Source organism: Canis lupus, chromosome 23, assembly GCF_048164855.1.
Source record: "Canis lupus baileyi chromosome 23, mCanLup2.hap1, whole genome shotgun sequence".
NCBI classification, from domain to species: Eukaryota; Metazoa; Chordata; class Mammalia; order Carnivora; family Canidae; genus Canis; species Canis lupus.
In genome coordinates this window covers 20837201-20855373 of record NC_132860.1, presented here as the reverse complement: position 1 = coordinate 20855373, position 18173 = coordinate 20837201, and the positions used below count along the sequence as shown (strand labels likewise).

At 39.3% G+C, this 18173-nt stretch overlaps 2 protein-coding genes across 2 annotated transcripts; both read left to right on the top strand.

Annotated features, from left to right (window-relative positions):
* Positions 1-3737: 3737 nt before the first annotated feature.
* LOC140615433 (olfactory receptor 2AG2-like) lies at positions 3738-4891 on the top strand. Its single transcript, XM_072795292.1, has one exon. It carries the CDS (start codon positions 3749-3751, stop codon positions 4697-4699), a length of 951 nt encoding a protein of 316 aa, XP_072651393.1. The 5' UTR covers positions 3738-3748; the 3' UTR covers positions 4700-4891.
* An 8930-nt stretch (positions 4892-13821) lies between these two features.
* LOC140615432 (olfactory receptor 2AG1-like) lies at positions 13822-14927 on the top strand. The gene has a single exon (XM_072795291.1). The coding sequence runs from the start codon at positions 13839-13841 to the stop codon at positions 14769-14771; it is 933 nt and encodes a 310-aa protein (XP_072651392.1). The 5' UTR covers positions 13822-13838; the 3' UTR covers positions 14772-14927.
* The last annotated feature ends 3246 nt before the right edge of the window (positions 14928-18173 follow it).

Genomic DNA, 18173 nt, shown 5'->3' with positions numbered 1-18173 from the left:
TATGACCCAGCAATTGCACTGTTGGGGATTTACCCCAAGATACAGATTCAATGAAACGCTGGGACACCTGCACCCTGATGTTTCCAGCAGCAATGTCCATAATAGGCAAACTGTGGAAGGAGCCTCGGTGTCCATCGAAAGATGAATGGATAAAGAAGATGTGCTCTATGTATGCAATGGAATATTACTCAGCCATTAGAGTAATACCCGCCATTTGCTTTGACATGGATGGTATTGGAGGGTATTATGCTGAGTGAAGTAAGTCAATCGGAGAAGGACAAAGATTATATGTTCTCATTCATTTGGGGAATATAAATAATAGTGAAAGGGAATATAAGGGAAGGGAGAAGAAATGTGTGGGAAATATCAGAAAGGGAGACAGAACATAAAGACTCCTAACTCTAAGAAACGAAAGAGGGGTGGTGGAAGCAGCGGAGGGCGGGGGGTGGGGGTGACTGGGTGATGGGCACTGAGGGTGGCACTTGACGGGATGAGCACTGGGTGGTATTCTGTATGTTGGTAAACTGATCACCAATAAAAAATAAATTTATTATAAAAAAAAGTAAAAAATAAAATGAGCCTCTTGTAGACAGCAGATAGATGGGTCTTGCCTTTTTATCTAGTCTGAAACCCTGTGTCTTTTAATGGGGTCATTAAGCCCTTTCACGTTTAGAGTTACTATTGAAAGTTATGAATTTATTGTCATCATGATACCTATGCAGTCCCTATATTTGTGGATTTTTCCCTTGGACTTCCTCTATTATAGAATCCCCCCTAATATTTCTTGCAGAGCTGGCTTTGTGGTCACATATTCTTTCAGTTTCTGCCCTTCTTGGAAGCTCTTTATCTCCTCTTCTATACGAATGAGAGCCTTGCTCATTAAAGTATTCTTGGTTGTATGTTCTTCTCATTTAGAACCCTGAATATATCCTGCTAGCCCTTTCTGGTCTGCCAGTTCTCGGTTGAGAGGTCTCCTGTTAATCTAATATTTCTCCCCATAAATGTTAGAGATTTCTTGTCTCTCCGCAAGTAAAGATTATAGTTGACATTGAAATTCTGCAGGTTCAAAACTGTGTGTATTTATTTTTCTTTTTTCTTTATTGGCTCAATGCTTACAACCTGATTCACTCTCTTTTGAAGTAATACTAGCAGACGACAGTAATACAAAGACTCAAGCCATCCAGCAGCAAACCTAGAAAGCCAAGGTAAATGAAGGGAATATTCCATAACAATAGGCTCCACAGGGCACAACCACACAAGGTGGGGTCCCACCTTAAGATCTTGGGACTGAGCAATGACCATGAAAAGAAGCCTGCTTCTTGGTCTATGCAGTCAGCAATTTAGAAATCGCTGTCAGTGCCTCCTTAGGGTAGCATAGAATCCTGGAGTGTCTGGGCTCATTTAGTGAGAGAACAGAGCAGGGATACCAGGCCAGGAAACATGCCCAAGAGGACTCATTAACATCCTGTTTCCAGGACCAGCATTTGCAGGGGAGACCATTTCACCTGAGCAGTAAGTCCCTGGGAATGTAGAAGTGAAATAAAGTAGAGAGAGTGGGGTCATGGGAGAAGAAGCAAGAACAGCCTCCCCAGGGACAGGCACAGCAAGGTCTCCCTTGGGTAGCTCTTCCCATATATACTTCCTCCAGATTCCTGCTGCTTTCATCTTTGCTCCAGACCCCAGCAAGAGTAAATGACAGTCTGAGCATCTGGACCCAAGCACTGAGTCTGACAACTTCTCCAGAAGAGCTGGATGGGTTCTCACCTGGAGAACTGAGTGATGGAAGCAGTTTCTCCTAATTATCCACAGCTGTGAGAACAGGAAACCCATCTCTGAAGGAAGAGCTCCACGGAAACTGCCCAAGGACTGTATTTGTCCTCTGTCTCTATTACATCTCCAGACAAGACCTCCAGAGGACCAGAAGGACCAGATGCCGCCCTGACGCCTGCCTTGGTCAGACTCCTCAGACTCTTAACTCAACTTGGCAAAATTTAAACCAGTTGGAAACTGCTGGAAAAGCTCACTCTTTCCCCATTTCTTTTTTTTCTTTCTTTCCCTATTTCTACAGGACAATCTTGACCCTCAACCCCCAGGGCAGTTTGCATGGTTGGGCAACTCAGCTTCTCATTACCTGAGGTAAAAACTTTGTCTCTCTTTCAGGGAAGTATGCATCCTCTAGATACATTGAGTTGAGAAACAGGGCCCAAAGCAGACCCTAAGAACTTAAGCTACTCTGTCTTCCAGGTTCTCTGTACTCTGTCCTAAGGCCCCATAGTCCTGTTTTTCTAAATATGAAGAAAAATGAATGAAAATGAAGAAAGAGTCTATGCTACATCCCAGGTCTGAGTGTCTGCTTCCTGGTGGGAGTATCAGTACCTGTCCTTAGAGCCCAGGCTTTGCCGGCCTCTGATAGAGGACTATTGAACCTCTCTGGTAATAAATGCCTCCAAATCAAGGGCCATCTAAAAATCAATGATCTGTCTGTCATATGCTCTAAAACCTTTCCACCATTAAAATCCTGTAAGCCCAGAAGAGACCAGTAAAAGAACCAGTGAAATATCCTAATTAGAAGCCACAATGTAGGGAAAGACTTAGAGATATGTTTCCCTTACAGATTCTTTGATGCATGGTCAGAATTGGACTATCGCCTAGTTCCCATGATGTATGACCTTGATAGTTGTTAATCCCAGGTTCCTGTCTCTTCTAACTTTTCTCTGGGGGTGGGTGAAATACACTAATGGTTGCTCTCCAGAACAGGAGTTTATCCTCTTTATCTCTGTGGCCCTTCAATCCAGTGTAGATATTCTGTCCCAGCAGGAGGGAGAACAAGGATCTGGGTCAGGTGCAGGAGAAGGAGGGTAGGCTTATTGAGCCTGATTACAACATGTAGCGCATGCTCTTTTGCTGCCAGCACCTTTCAATCATTTCTCCCAAAGACAAACATTCTGGTCTTTCTGGGCAGGGCCTCCTCTTCAGAGTTTTGAGTTCTCCCAGGCTTGCATGTTTTCATAACCTGTAATAAAACACCTATGTTGTCATTGAGCCTAAAGGTTTAGCTCATAAAAGCAACACCACATCAAACACACCAAACCCTCGTCTCAGTCTAGAATCCCTTCTGCACATGGAGAGCGTGGTGGTTACTGGTCCAGAGGGATGACTGAGGTGGACATAGTTTAGCTCTTCCTGTGAGGCTTACATCTACAGCCTTGAGTGCTACAAAAAAATGTAGACCTAAGGTATATGGACAATGAAGTGGAAGTGCTTTGTTGAAGTCACAGTTCTGTACCTGCTTTAGGATTTTCTATTCAGAACAGGTCTGTTAGGACACTAACTGGGGATTTAAATCATGAGACAATCATTATACTTAAAACATAGGTACAAAAATAACCAAGGACTTGGGTGCCAGGATATTGCTTTCTATTGAGAGAGAGATGATTTAATCATTCTGGAAAGATGCATATTGAGGTTTGATGTCCTACATGATATTTTCTTGTAGTGACCTCTTAATATTTAGCCATTGCTGTGATGATTGCTCTCCATTTGGATGCTTCCTTCATCAAGATACAATTAAAAGTGTTAGAACCTGAGAGATCAAGAGGTCAAATCCATGTCCAGTAGGAAAGACATCACCTCACTGGATTCACATTGGCCATCATCAGGAGCCTGTGATGTTACAAACGAGGGGCCACCTTAGCCAACATTCACTGAGAATGTGTTTGCTTCTAGGCAACTGAAGAAACAACACAGAATGGAGTACTGGAACTCCACCTTGGGCAGTGGCTTTATATTGATGGGGATTCTGAATGACAGTGGGTCTCCTGAACTGCTCTGTGCCACAATCACTGTCCTATACATGTTGGCTCTGACCAGCAATGGCCTGCTGCTCTTGGTCATCACAGTGGATTCCCGGCTCCATGTGCCCATGTACTTCCTGCTCGGCCAGCTCTCACTCATGGACCTCCTCTTCACATCTGTTGTCACTCCCAAGGCCCTCGTGGATTTTCTGCAGAGTGAATACACGATCTCCTTTGGAGGCTGTGCCCTTCAGATGTTTCTGGCATTGGCGCTGGGTAGTGCAGAGGACTTGCTGCTGGCCTTCATGGCCTATGACAGATATGTGGCCATATGTCATCCTCTGAACTACATGGTTTTCATGAGGCCAAGGGTCTGCTGGCTCATGGTGGCCATGGCCTGGATCCTGGCATTTCTGAATGCTCTAGGCCATACCTTGTATACCATGCACTACCCTTTCTGTAAAGTTCGGAAGATCAGGCACCTGCTCTGTGAGATTCCTCCTTTGCTGAAGTTGGCCTGTGCAGATACCTCCCGATATGAACTCTTGGTGTATGTGACAGGAGTGACTTTCCTTTTGATGCCTCTTTCTGCCATTGTTGCCTCCTATGTACTAATCCTGTGTACTGTGCTTCACATGCCCTCAAATGAGGGGAAGCAGAAAGCCCTAGTCACCTGTTCCTCCCATCTGACAGTGGTTGTGATGTACTATGGAGCTGCCACGTTCATGTATGTCTTGCCCAGTTCCCTCCACAGCCCCAGGCAGGACAACATCATCTCTCTTTTCTACACGGTTGTCACTCCAGCACTGAACCCCCTTATCTATAGCCTGAGGAATCAGGAGGTCATGGGAGCCTTGAGAAGGGTCCTGGGAAAATATATGTTGCCAACACACTGTACCTTCTAAAGAGGATTCATGGCTTGTCTCTCACCATTTCTTTTCCCAATCAAAAGTTGTACACAACTGGTCTTTATGTGGTACTATGTTCAAGTAGATAGAAACACTTAAATAATTTCTATTTCAATATAGTTGTGAGCATTGACACCTTAAGCTGTACTCACACGGGACACACCACCTTGACCTTGTAATAGGAACTAGATGTCCATATTGTAAAAGATACTAGAAGAAGTAAAGCATGAAATGAGTATCATAGACTCACTTCATGGTAGGGCATCATCCTGACATGATTAGCAAATAATTAGACATGGTTAGGGGACCAAGTTTCAGTTTCAATATCATGCAGCAGTGAGAAACAGCATTAGTTTTAGGGTGACCAAGTTCAGTAACCTCTAAATAACAGAGGAGGACTGCTCTCTTAGACAATTATAGTTAAAAATAAATACCTCATAAGATAAAATGACCTTTTTAATTAGGTTTTTCAAGCAATTATTTAGAAATAGTAGTAGTTTTGTAACCGCATTTGTACTCAAGACTTAAGAAGTAGTCCATATTGAAAAGATAAATAAAGATAATACCTATGTTGAGATAGCAAATAAGGAAAATGGGGCATTGTTATACTGTTTAAAAATAAAAAGGAGAGGGCAGCCCTGAGGCCTGGCTGATTAGCGCTGCCTTTGGCCCGGGACGTGATCTTGGCGACCCGGGATCGAGTCCCATGTCAGGCTCCTTGCGTGGAGCCTGCATCTCTTTCTGACTGGGTCTCTGTCTGTCTGTCTGTCTCTCTTTCCTCTATATCTGTCTCTCTTGAATGAATAAATAAATTCTTTAAAAAAATAAAAATATAGATGAATATATAGAATGTGAAAGTACCATATTTGATACCATGTAGACATACAGTAACAGAGACATCTGTTGCATACAATACTTGAATAAAAAAATGTGACTTTAAATGTGTAGAGACATGTTTGAAACATCAAAACAGTTGCAAGAAGCTCATATTCTTAAAATGAGCATATGTATGTCTGTGTCTATAGGAAAGGTAAGATAATATATATAATTGACTTTCTAGCTAGCTTAAGTATGCTTTATTTTGTCATTTGATATTGATGTGGAAGGTTAGTAACATAAATTGGGAACTGAAATCTGTTCAGTTAAGAAGTTCCAAAATCCCCTGGCTCAAATAGATGGAATTTTGTTTTTTTGAGGATAGTGCTTTGTGAAAACTCAGAAATGTTTTTTTTCTTTATAGGAATAATGCTAAATTGCCAAATCTACAAAGCTAATCATAGGAGCTAAAGCTAATTTAAAACTAAACCAAGTCATAATAAAAAGAGAACATTCAAAAACTTAGAATGAAGGTAAAATTAAAGTTGTCCTTTCAGTTTTTTGTTATCCATATGTGTATTTTACTTAATTGTTATATACACAATGATTAATGTCCTGTTTTCTTTTTGTCTGTAATATAAAATTTAGTGAACCTTATTTCTTGCTAAGAGGGGACATTGTAGTATAGGAGTAGGGACTGAGTGGCAGAGAGGGATGAGCTAGATTATATGAGTGTGACTCTCCACTCTCCCTTTATTGTCTGTGTATCTTGGGATATTAAATTAAATCTGTGCCTCAGTTTGCTTATCTTAAAAGTGGTGATAATAAGAGGACTCAGGATGATCTCATATGTTTTTAGGATGATTGAGTAAGATAATATCAGGCACTGAGACCAGAGCCTGGAAAATAGTGCTTAAAACAAGAAATAGTAAGTAGTTTTGAAAGAACTTAATTTTAAATGACTACATAATAATATTCCATTATATAAATAAATCTTCTGTAAAATGGGCAATTGACTACATTGAGTTTTAGTCCCCCAAATTTTCTTATGTGAGGGTCTGATTTTAGGTCAAATTTCTAGGAGTGAAATTACTGAGAAATGGCAAAGATACTATTTAAATTACTGTTGCAGTTATACGGTTTCATTCATATGGGGAATATACAAAATAGTGAAAGCGAATATGGGGGAAAGGAGGGAAAATGAGTGGGAAAAATCAGAAAGGATGACAGAACATGAGAGACTCCTAACTCTGGGAAATGAACAAGGGGAAGTGGAAAGGGAGGTGGGTGGGGGGTTGGGGTGACGGCGTGACAGGCACTGAGGGGGGCACTTGATGGGATGAGCACTATAACTGGGTGTTATGCTATATGTTGGCAAATCGAACTCCAATAAAAAACAAAAAACAAAAAAAACCCCAACCAACCAAACAAAAATAAATAAAAATGAAGTAAAATTGGAAGGGGTAAAAATTACTGTTGCAAAGAATCAAACTGCTTTTCAGGAAGTTAGAAACACTTTGCATTCTGTCTGGTATTATGCAGAAGTACCTGCCTCACTATAGTCTTCCTAGTGCTGTCTTATCAAATGAACTGTTTTTGCCAATCTAGTAAACATCAAATAGATGTAGCAGATGTTTTCCTTTATATTACCTATTTTATCCTAATGATTTTTTGTAGCTCTTTAGAGGTGAAGATTATGAACAATTTGATAGTAATGTGTGTGATAACCTTTGTTTTCAGTTTCTTTTTAAATACCTGACAGGATTTGTTGACTAGGGAATTGTTTACACAGTTGGTGTAAATCCATCTTTTTTCCTTTGTATTCTTCAGAAGATCATACTCTTATAATTCTCATTCTTAATTCAGAATATATTTACATATATTTCCTTTAGATTTCCTTAATAATTTCATAAGTGATATTTAAGTTTTTAATTTTTGTGCAATTTATTTTGGTACATGAGGTATGGTGAGGCTTTAAGTTAATTGTGCTTCCAAATAGCTGATTTTCCTATTAGCATTCTTAATAATCCTGAAATGTTATTAATTTATTGTTATTATTACTTTTACAATTGTTTGGCTATATACTATCTTCTTATAAATATAACAATAAAGAGTAACTCTAGGCTAGTTCTCTAGTTGTGGCAGTCTATTAAGACATTTCTCTCTCATTTTTCCTCATCAACTTTTTTTTTAAAGTTTTATTATCTATTTAATCTTCCTGGGTAACTTTCGAATCATTAGCTATATGTCCCCAAAATTCCATTGGTATATTCATTGCAACTATATTTAACTCAAATCGATTGGAGATTTTGACTTTTTTACAATATAGTCTTACCATGCCATTACATCACCCTAATACAACCTGTGGTTCTCTGAAAATACCATTTCAAAACACCTCACTCCCAGGTTAAGGCTTTGTACCATACATCCTTGAGAAAGGAGGAGTCATACAGGAGTTCCTCATCTTTCCACTAACAAATTTACCAGCACATCTGCACACAGCTTTTGTTTTTTTATTTTTTTATTTTTATTTTTTAAATAATAAATTTATTTTTTATTGGTGTTCAATTTGCCAACATACAGAATAACACCCAGTGCTCTTCCCATCAAGTGCCCCCCTCAGTGCCCGTCACCCATTCACCCCACTCCCCACCCTCCTCCCCTTCCACCACCCCTAGTTTGTTTCCCAGAGTTAGGAGTCTTCATGTTCTGTCTCCCTTTCTGATATTTCCTACCCATTTCTTCTCCCTTCCCCTCTATTCCCTTTCACTATTATTTAGGCTGTGTGAAATAAGCTTTTGGTTTTTAAAAAAAGCCTGTTTGAGGACAAACATTCCTGTTGTGCTTTTGATACCTAGCTCTCTTACTACTCGAAGAAATTGGTCTTGGAATTACTTGTTCTCCTCTGGATCATCTCCATCTCTATTGGAACATTTGCTATAGGTTACAGACATGCACTAAGGTGCATGCCTGCCCCCTAGCCCCTGCATTACAGTTGTGATTGTCAACAAAGCAAAGGTTTATGACTCAGCTCTTTGACAAAAAAAGTTGATACATTTTATAAAATGGTAAATGTGAATTTTAATATCATTACCTATGAGGACCAATGAGCATGAAAGGGCTTAGAGACTAAACACTACATTCCAATGGTATACAATAAATTTTTATAATACTCATATCTCAAACATTTTAAAACAATTTTGTGAGAATACTTCCAACAGTGCTAACTAAACAGGATTTGTCATTAATGTTCTTATTCTCCAGCTCTATGTGTGTCTTTCCCGAGATGACTTTCTGTCTTGAATTGTGCTTCCTTCTTAACTTGCCTTAATCATCCTGCTCACTTTTCCAAACTCATTTTTTTCTCCCTTTAAATGCTATCTAGGAAGACTGCAATTCAAGGCTTCAGGCGATATGTCATTCATCTTGAATTAAAATTTAAAGAGCATGTATTTTACAGCTTAATAAAATGAAAAAATAGGATAAAATTGGGAATGCAAAATGGTTCAGTCATGGTGGAAAACAGTTTGCCGGTTTCTTATAAACTTAAGCATACATGTATACAATTGAGCAGGTTCACTCTGAGGTATTTACCACAGTGAACAGACCTGTTTATACTCATTCGAAAATCTTTCCATGGATGTCTATAATGTTTTTTTATGATTCACGGGTGGAAACATCACAAATGTCCTTCAACTGATGAATGGATAAGAAATTATGATACATCCGTACAACTGGATACTACTCAAATAAATGGGAATGGTGAGAATCAACTGCAATGTAGGAATATGGTTAAATCTCAAGCATATTATGCTAAGTGGAAGTAGCTAGACTCAAAATGTATGGTACCATTTTCCTGACACTGTGGAAAAGGCCAGACACTGGTGACAGTCAACAGATCTGACAGTGGCAGGGCTTAGGTGAGTGCTTAGTGAGAATTTAGGGGTTGATGAAATTTGATACTTGGATTTGATAGTGGTTACATAATATACAAATTTGTCAAAATTTGCAGAACCGTGTACTAAAAAGGTGAATTTTACTGCATGCAAATTTTACCTCAATAAAATGTTTAAAATTGGAAATGATATCTGTGTAAATGAATGAGGCTTTTCATATTCTGCTTCCGTAGCTTTCTTTAAGCACCCACAGAAAAATGCCACTTCCATCAAATTATTTTTGTCAAGATTTTTGTTTTACTATTTTAATATATTGGATACTAACCCTTTATCAAATATGTCACTTGCAAATACCTTCTCCCATTCCATAGGTTGCTTTTCAGTTCGGTTGATTGTTCACTTTGCTGTGCAGAAGCTTTTACTTTGATGAAGCCCAATAGTTTATTTTTGCTTTTGTTTCCCTTGCCTCAGGAGACATATCTAGAAACAAATTGCCCCAGCTGATGTCAAAGTTGTTACTGCCTCTGTTCTTCTCTAGGATTTTTATGGTTTCCCATCTCACATTCAGGTGTTTAATCCACTCAGAATTTATTTTTGTGTATGGTGTAAGAAGTGATCCAGTTTCATTCTTAGGCATGTTGCTGTCCAGTTTTCCCAACACCATTTATGCAAGAGACTGTCTTTTTTCCATTGGATATTCTTTTTTGCTTGTTAAAGATTAATTTACCATATAGTTGTGGGTCCATTTCTGGAGTTACTATTCTGTTCTGTTGATCTTTGTGTTTATGTGTGTGCTTGTAGCATAGTGTTTTGGTCATTACAGCTTTGTAATATATCTTGAAGTCCAGAAGTGTGATGCCTCCAGCGTTGCTTTTCTTTTTCAAGACCGTTTTGCCTATTTATTGCCTTTTGTGGTTCCATACCAATTTTGGGATTATTTGTTCTAGTTCTGTGAAAAATGTTGGTATTTTGATAGGGATTGCATGAAATGTGTAGGTTGCTTTGGGTAGTATAGACATTTTAACAGTATTTGTTCTTCTAATCCATGAGCATGGAATGCCTTTGCATCTTTGTGTGATCTTCATTTGCTTCCAAAGCATTTTAAAATGCAAAAATATATATTTCAATTAATGAAGTTTACCAATTCATTTAGTAAATCAATTTCTTTGTATACCATGCACCCTGTATTGTATAATTCCCTAGGCATCATGTTTTTCTTGCTGAAATTACAGATTTTATTGGGTGAATCATTGGCAATACATTTTTTATTGTTTGTTTTTAACTTGTCTTCCCTCTTTTTTGTTAAGATTTTATTTATTCATGAGAGACACACACAGACACACACACACACATACACACACACACACACACACAGAGACAGAGAGAGAGAGAAAAGCAGAGCCATAGGCAGAGGGAGAAGCAGGATCTCTGCAGGAGCCGGATGTGGGAGTCGATTCCGGAACCCGGGATCATGCCCTGAGGTGAAGGCAAACGCTCAATCTCTGAGCCACCCAAGTGTCCCACAAGTAAAGATTTTAAGAGACATTGACATCCTGCCAGTTCAATACTGTGTGTATTTATTTTTTATTTTTTATTTTTTTGCTCAATGCTTACACCCTGATTCACTATCTTTTGAGTATCACTGGCAGACAACAGTAACACCAATATACACATTCCATGCACAGGCCAACTTAGAAAGCCAAGATAAATGAAGGGAAGATTTCATAACTATAGGCTTCACAGGACACAGACTTAATGACTGGAAATAATAGTCCAGATAGGGAGGATCATAAAGGAAGTGGTGGGGTTGGAGGGTGGGGAAAGATATAGAAGGAGTATCTTACACTGACACAAAACCCACCTTAAGATCTGGGTGCAGAGCAATGACCATGAAAAGAAGCCTTGCTTCTTGGTCTATGCAGTCAGCAATTTAGAAATAGGCCATCGCACTGGGGGTTATTCTGTATGTTAGTAAATTGAACACCAATAAAAAATAAATAAAAAAAAAGATAGAAATAGGCCATCAGTGCCCCTTAGGGTAGCATAGAATCCTGGAGTTTCTGGGCTCATTTAGTGAGAGAACAGAGCAGGGATACCAGGCCAGGAAACATGCCCAAGAGGACTCATTAACATCCTGTTTCCAGGACCAGCATTTGCAGGGGAGACCATTTCGCTGAGAAGATAAGTCCCTGGGAATGTAGGAGTGGAATAAAGTAGAGAGGGTGGGGTCACGGGATAAGGAGCCATAACAGCCTCCCCAGGGACAGGCACAGCAAGGTCTCCCTTGGATAGCTCTTCCCATATCTACTTCCTCCAGATTCCTGCTGCTTTCATCTTTGCTCCAGACCCCAGCAAGAGTAAATGACAGTCTGAGCATCTGGACCCAAGCACTGAGTCTGACAACTTCTCCAGAAGAGCTGGATGGGTTCTCACCTGGAGAACTGAGTGATGGAAGCAGTTTCTCCTAATTCTCCACAGCTGTGAGAACAGGAAACCCATCTCTGAAGGAAGAGCTCCACGGAAACTGCCCAAGGACTGTATTTGTCCTCTGTCTCTATTACATCTCCAGACAAGACCTCTAGAGGACCAGAAGGACCAGATGCCGCCCTGACGCCTGCCTTGGTCAGACTCCTCAGACTCTTAACTCAACTTGGCAAAATTTAAACCAGTTGGAAACTGCTGGAAAAGCTCACTCTTTCCCCATTTCTTTTTTTTCTTTCTTTCCCCATTTCTACAGGACAATCTTGACCCTCAACCCCCAGGGCAGTTTGCATGGTTGGGCAACTCAGCTTCTCATTACCTGAGGTAAAAACTTTCTCTCTCTTTCAGGGAAGTATGCATCCTCTAGATACGTTGAGTTGAGAAACAGGGCCCAAAGCAGACCCTAAGAACTTAAGCTACTCTGTCTTCCAGGTTCTCTGTACTCTGTCCTAAGGCCCCATAGTCTTGTTTTTCTAAATATGAAGAAAAATGAATGAAAATGAAGAAAGAGTCTATGCTACATCCCAGGTCTGAGTGTCTGCTTCCTGGTGGGAGTATCAGTATTTGTCCTTAGAGCACAGGCTTTGCCGGCCTCTGCTAGAGGACTATTGAATCTCTCTGGTAATAAATGCCTCCAAATCAAAGGGCCATCTAAAATCAATGATCTGCCTGTCATATGCTCTAAAACTTTTCTACCATTAAGTCCTGTGAACCCAGAAGAGACCAGTTAAAGAACCAGTGAAGTGTCCAAAAATAGAAGCCACACTATAGGGGAAAGACTTAGAGAAAGAAATGTTTCCCTTACAGTTTCTTTGGCGCACGGTCAGAATTGGACTATTGGGCTAGTTCCCATGATGCATGACCTTGATAGTTGTTAATCCCAGGTCCCTGTTTCTTCTGACATTTCTCTGGGGGTGGGTGTCATACACTAACGGCTGCTTTCCAGAACAGGAGTTCATCCTCCTTATCCCTGTGGCTCTTCAATCCAGTGTAGATATTCTGTCCCAGCAGGAGGAAGAGCAGGGATCTGGGTCAGGTGCAAGAGAAGGAGGGTAGACTTATTGAGCCTGATTACAACATGTAGCACATGCTCTTTTGCTGCCAGCGCCTTTTCAGTCATTTCTCCCAAAGACAAACATTCTCTTCTACCTGGGCATGGCCTCCTCTTTATAGAGTTTGAGTCCTCCCAGGCTTGCGTGTTTTCATAACCTGTAATAAAACACCTATGTTGTCATTGAGCCTAAAGGTCTAGCTCATAAAAGCAACACCACATCAAGCATACCAAACTCTCGTCTCATTCTAGAATCCCTTCTGCACATGGAGAGCATGGAGGTTATTGGTCCAGAGGGATGACTGAGGTGGACATAGTTTAGCTCTTCCTGTGAGGCTTACATCTACAGCCTTGAGTGCTACAAACAAATGTGGACTAAGGTATATGGACAATGAAGTGGAAGTGCTTTGTTGAAGTCACAGTTCTGTACCTGCTTTAGGATTTTCTATTCAGAACAGGTCTGTTAGGACACTAACTGGGGATTTAAATCATGAGACAATCATTATACTTAAAACATAGGTACAAAAATAACCAAGGGCTTGGGTGCCAGGATATTGCTTTCTATTGAGAGAGAGATTACTTAATCATTCTGGAAAGATGCATATTGAGGTTTGATGTCCTGCATGATATTTTCATGTAGTGACCTCTTAATATTTAGCCATTGCTGTGATGATTGCTCTCCATTCGGATGGTTCTTTCCTCAAGATACAATTAAAAGTATCAGAACCTGAGAGATCAAGAGGTCAAATCCATGTCCAGTGGGAAAGACATCACCTCATTGGATTCACATTGGCCATCATCAGGAGCCTGTGATGTTACAAACGAGGGGCCACCTTAGCCAACATTCACTGAGAATGTGTTTGCTTCTAGGCAACTAAAGAAACAACACAGAATGGAGTACTGGAACTCCACCTTGGGCAGTGGCTTTATATTGATGGGGATTCTGAATGACAGTGGGTCTCCTGAACTGCTCTGTGCCACAATCACTGTCCTATACATGTTGGCTCTGACCAGCAACGGCCTGCTGCTCTTGGTCATCACAGTGGATTCCCGGCTCCATGTGCCCATGTACTTCCTGCTCGGCCAGCTCTCACTCATGGACCTCCTCTTCACATCTGTTGTCACTCCCAAGGCCCTCGTGGATTTTCTGCAGAGTGAATACACGATCTCCTTTGGAGGCTGTGCCCTTCAGATGTTTCTGGCATTGACGCTGGGTGGTGCAGAGGACTTGCTGCTGGCCTTCATGGCCTATGACAGATATGTGGCCATATGTCATCCTCTGAACTACATGGTCTTCATGAGGCCAAGGGTCTGCTGGCTCATGGTGGCCACGGCCTGGATCCTGGCATCCCTAAGTGCCTTTGTTTATACCACATATACCATGCACTACCCTTTCTGTAAAGTTCGGAAGATCAGGCACCTGCTCTGTGAGATCCCACCTTTACTGAAGTTGGCCTGTGCAGATACCTCCCGATATGAACTCTTGGTGTATGTGATGGGTGTGACCTTCCTTATGCCCCCTCTCTTTACTATCATTTCTTCATATACACTAATTCTGTGTACTGTGCTTCACATGCCCTCAAATGAAGGGAAGCAGAAAGCCCTAGTCACCTGCTCCTCCCACCTGACAGTCGTTGGGATGTTCTATGGAGCTGCCACGTTCATGTATGTCCTGCCCAGTTCCCTCCACAATCCCAGGCAGGACAACATCATCTCTCTTTTCTACACGGTTGTCACTCCAGCGTTGAACCCCCTTATCTATAGTCTGCGAAATAAGGAGGTCATGGGGGCTTTGAAGAGAGTCCTGGCAAAATACATGGCCTGACACACTCCATAATCTAGGGAGTTTATGGCTGGCCTTCAAAATTTCTCTTAAAGTCATAAGATTTCTGGTAAAAGCCTGGTGAAAACACCATATTGCAGAGAGTACCTTTTAATAGTAAAAGGAATGTAAGGAATGTAATTTGACTTGGCAAATGAATTTGTGTGTCTGTTTTACCATTTTATTTTTTAAAGTATAGTTGACTTGGAATATTATGTTAGTTTCAGGTGTGCAACATTGTGGTTTGACAGAGCTATACTTTCTGCTATGGTCACTACAAATGTAGCTACTGTCTGTTACCATACAACACTATTATAACATCATGGACTATATTTGCCTTTTATCCCCACTCTACCTTTTAATCTGTCGATTTATTTAGTTTATAACTGACATCTGTATCTCCTACTGCCCTTAAACCATTTTCACCATCCTTCCATCCCCATCCGTGCTCTGGTAACCGCCAGTTATTCTTTGTATTTATGGTCTGCTCCTGTTGTTTGTTTGTTCTTTGGTTTTGTTTTTTAAATTATACATATAAGTGAAATAATAATGGTATTTGTCTTTTGCTGACTGATTTCACTTAGCCTTATTATGCCTTAAGGTCCATCCATGTTTTCATAAATGACAAGATTTCATTTTTTTAATGGCTGATTAATATGGTAGTGTATATACCTATATCACATCTTCTTTATCCAGTGAAGTACTTGGGTTGCTTTCATATCTTGGCTATTGTAAATAATGCAGCAATAAATACAGGGACATTTAAAACTTTATGAATTAGTGTTTTCATTTTCTTTGACTAAGTACCAAGTAGTGCAACTACTGGATCATATGATATTTCTATTTTAAGTTTTTGAGGAATCTCCATACTGTTTCCACAGTGTCTGCACCCATTTACATTCCCACCAACATTGCACAAGGGATTCTTTTTCTCTACATCCTCATCAATATTTATTCCTTTCTTTTTGGTTCTAGCTATTCTGATGTATTTAAGGTGGTATTTTATTATCAAATGCTCTTTTAAATCTTTTTTCCATCAGATAATTTATTTAGAAAAATGCTTCACACTCCTTTTAAAATTTGCTATTATCCCATGTAGCTACTGAGTTAAATGAGGCTAGGGGCTTTTAGCAATTTTGGACATGACCTCTGACTGGGGAGTCCATACTGGACCAACATATGAACCAAAAAAAGAAAAGTTTCAAGTAGGACACTTAAGCAAGGCCATTATCAGGGGAGCAGACCTTGAGATTTACACAAATTTTAGACTATTGACCATGTTCAAAGATCATATAAGCAGCCTAATTAATGCCCAAACTACTAGTAGTTTATATCTTTTTATAGTATGTTATCGCTTCCTTTTTCCAAACAGCCATTAGAAAACACCTGGGCCCTCCAACAGGTGTTTTTGTTTGTCTTTGTTTTTAACATGGAGATTTTTTATACTGCCTAAAAGCCAAATATTACTGAAATAAATGAAATAGAAAGGGCATCTCATTAGCAAGGTCCATGGGAAACAACTGTGCTTATTCCTTGGCAATAAACAAACAAAACAAACAAAAAGAACTGGTTTCTGTCTTGACATGTCCCTACAATTGCAAAAGGCTCATATGCCTGGTAAGTGTGGATGTGTGAGACTATGGATATGTGTTTGTGCTGAAAATGATGGGATAACATCTCAATTAATTTTCCAGGGACTTAAATATGCTGTACTACCACCATTTGTTTGTAAGTCTGGAAATACTTAAAACCAGCAAGTTGTTTTGAAGCTTCAAAATGACATGGTTCATCTGAGTGGCACTATTTTGGGGAATATTGTCCTTTTTTGAAAATTTGCTAATGCTTTCTTTAAAAAAAAGTACTGTTTCATCTGTAACACTAGGAGGTTTTTTTAAAAAAATTAATAAAATTAGGAATACTAAAAAAGACAAAACTAAAATCTCATCCAGATTTAACCTCCACAACATTTTGATGCATTTTATTTCATTTTTAATACATGCATGCATTTTACTGAGTTGATATGTGTGTGTAAAATAGAGAATTTTAAAAAATATTTTATTTATTTGTTCATGAGAGACACACACACACAGAGGCAGAGACACAGGCAGAGGGAGAAGCAGGCTCCATGCAGGGAGCCCGATGTAGGACTCGATCTGGGGACTCCAGGATCACGCCCTGGGCCGAAGGCAGATGCCCTACTGCTGAGCCACCAGCATCCTGAGAATTTTTTCACTTACTAATACATAGTGAATTTCCCCCCTGCATTATATAGCAGCTCTATAGAGCAGTGACAGAGAATCTGGGGTCAATTGTCAGAGTAACAAGATTTGAATTCAATACACCCCACTTATATAACTTTGAACTTATTTCTTAACCTCTCTGTACCTGTCTGCACATCTCTAAACTGTAAATTGGCAGTAATAGACCTACTTCATAGGCATTGTGAGGATTAAATAAATTAGCAAATATGAACATAGGACATTTAGAATTGCATCTGGCATATAATGAGTATTTAATAAATCTTAATTCTTACATGAATAAATAGCCTTGAAAATATTTTTATGGGATAACATAATATTACATATATGGATGCTTTGTAATACAATTGGCTATTTTATCACTGTTATACATTTAATTGTATGTGTGTCTGTGTGTAAAAACAGCTGTATTGATCTCTGGGTATGTGACTGATTTTTTCCTTTAGAATAAATTCTTGTGAGTGGAATTACTAAAACCAAAGTAAAAAATCTATTTAATATTGTTGATATAAAAAGATGAATTGATGTTTAATACTTAAACATTTTGCATTTTTACCAGTAAGATACATTACATTTTTTTTCATGTTTAGTTTAATACATAGACAGTTTTACTAATTTATTAGGTATAACACTTAAATATATAACTTTAATTTGCATAACTAATGAATTTATATTTTTATTTTTGAGTTGTTGGAATTCTTTTTTTTTAAGATTTTATTTATTTATTCATGAGACACACACACACAGAGAAAGAGAGACAGAGAGAGAGAGAGAGAGAGAGAGAGAGGCAGAGGAGAACCAGCCTCCCTCTTGGGAGCCTGATGTGGGACTTGATCATAGGACTCTGGGATCATGATCTGAGCCAAAGGTAGATGCTCAACCACTGAGCCACCCATGTGTCCTCAATCTGTTATTTTTTAATATCTCCATGGTAAGGATTTTTAGAGAAGTACTGAAAATATTTTTGTTGTGAAATCTAGCTTTTCTCTTCTGGTTTCTTTCAGTGATTTTACTGCTAGGATATAATTTTCTACTCTCTCTTTAGGTAATAAGTTATGTAGATTTTTTTTCTTCAGAATTTTATAATTTGCATTTAACTTTTAGAATAAAGTTCTAAATTACCTTGATATGGTGAAGTTTTAACTTT

Coding starts and splice junctions, on each gene's coding strand:
- LOC140615432 (XM_072795291.1), top strand. CDS start 13,839: ATGGAGTACTGGAACTCCACCTTGGGCAGTGGCTTTATATTGATGGGG.
- LOC140615433 (XM_072795292.1), top strand. CDS start 3,749: ATGGAGTACTGGAACTCCACCTTGGGCAGTGGCTTTATATTGATGGGG.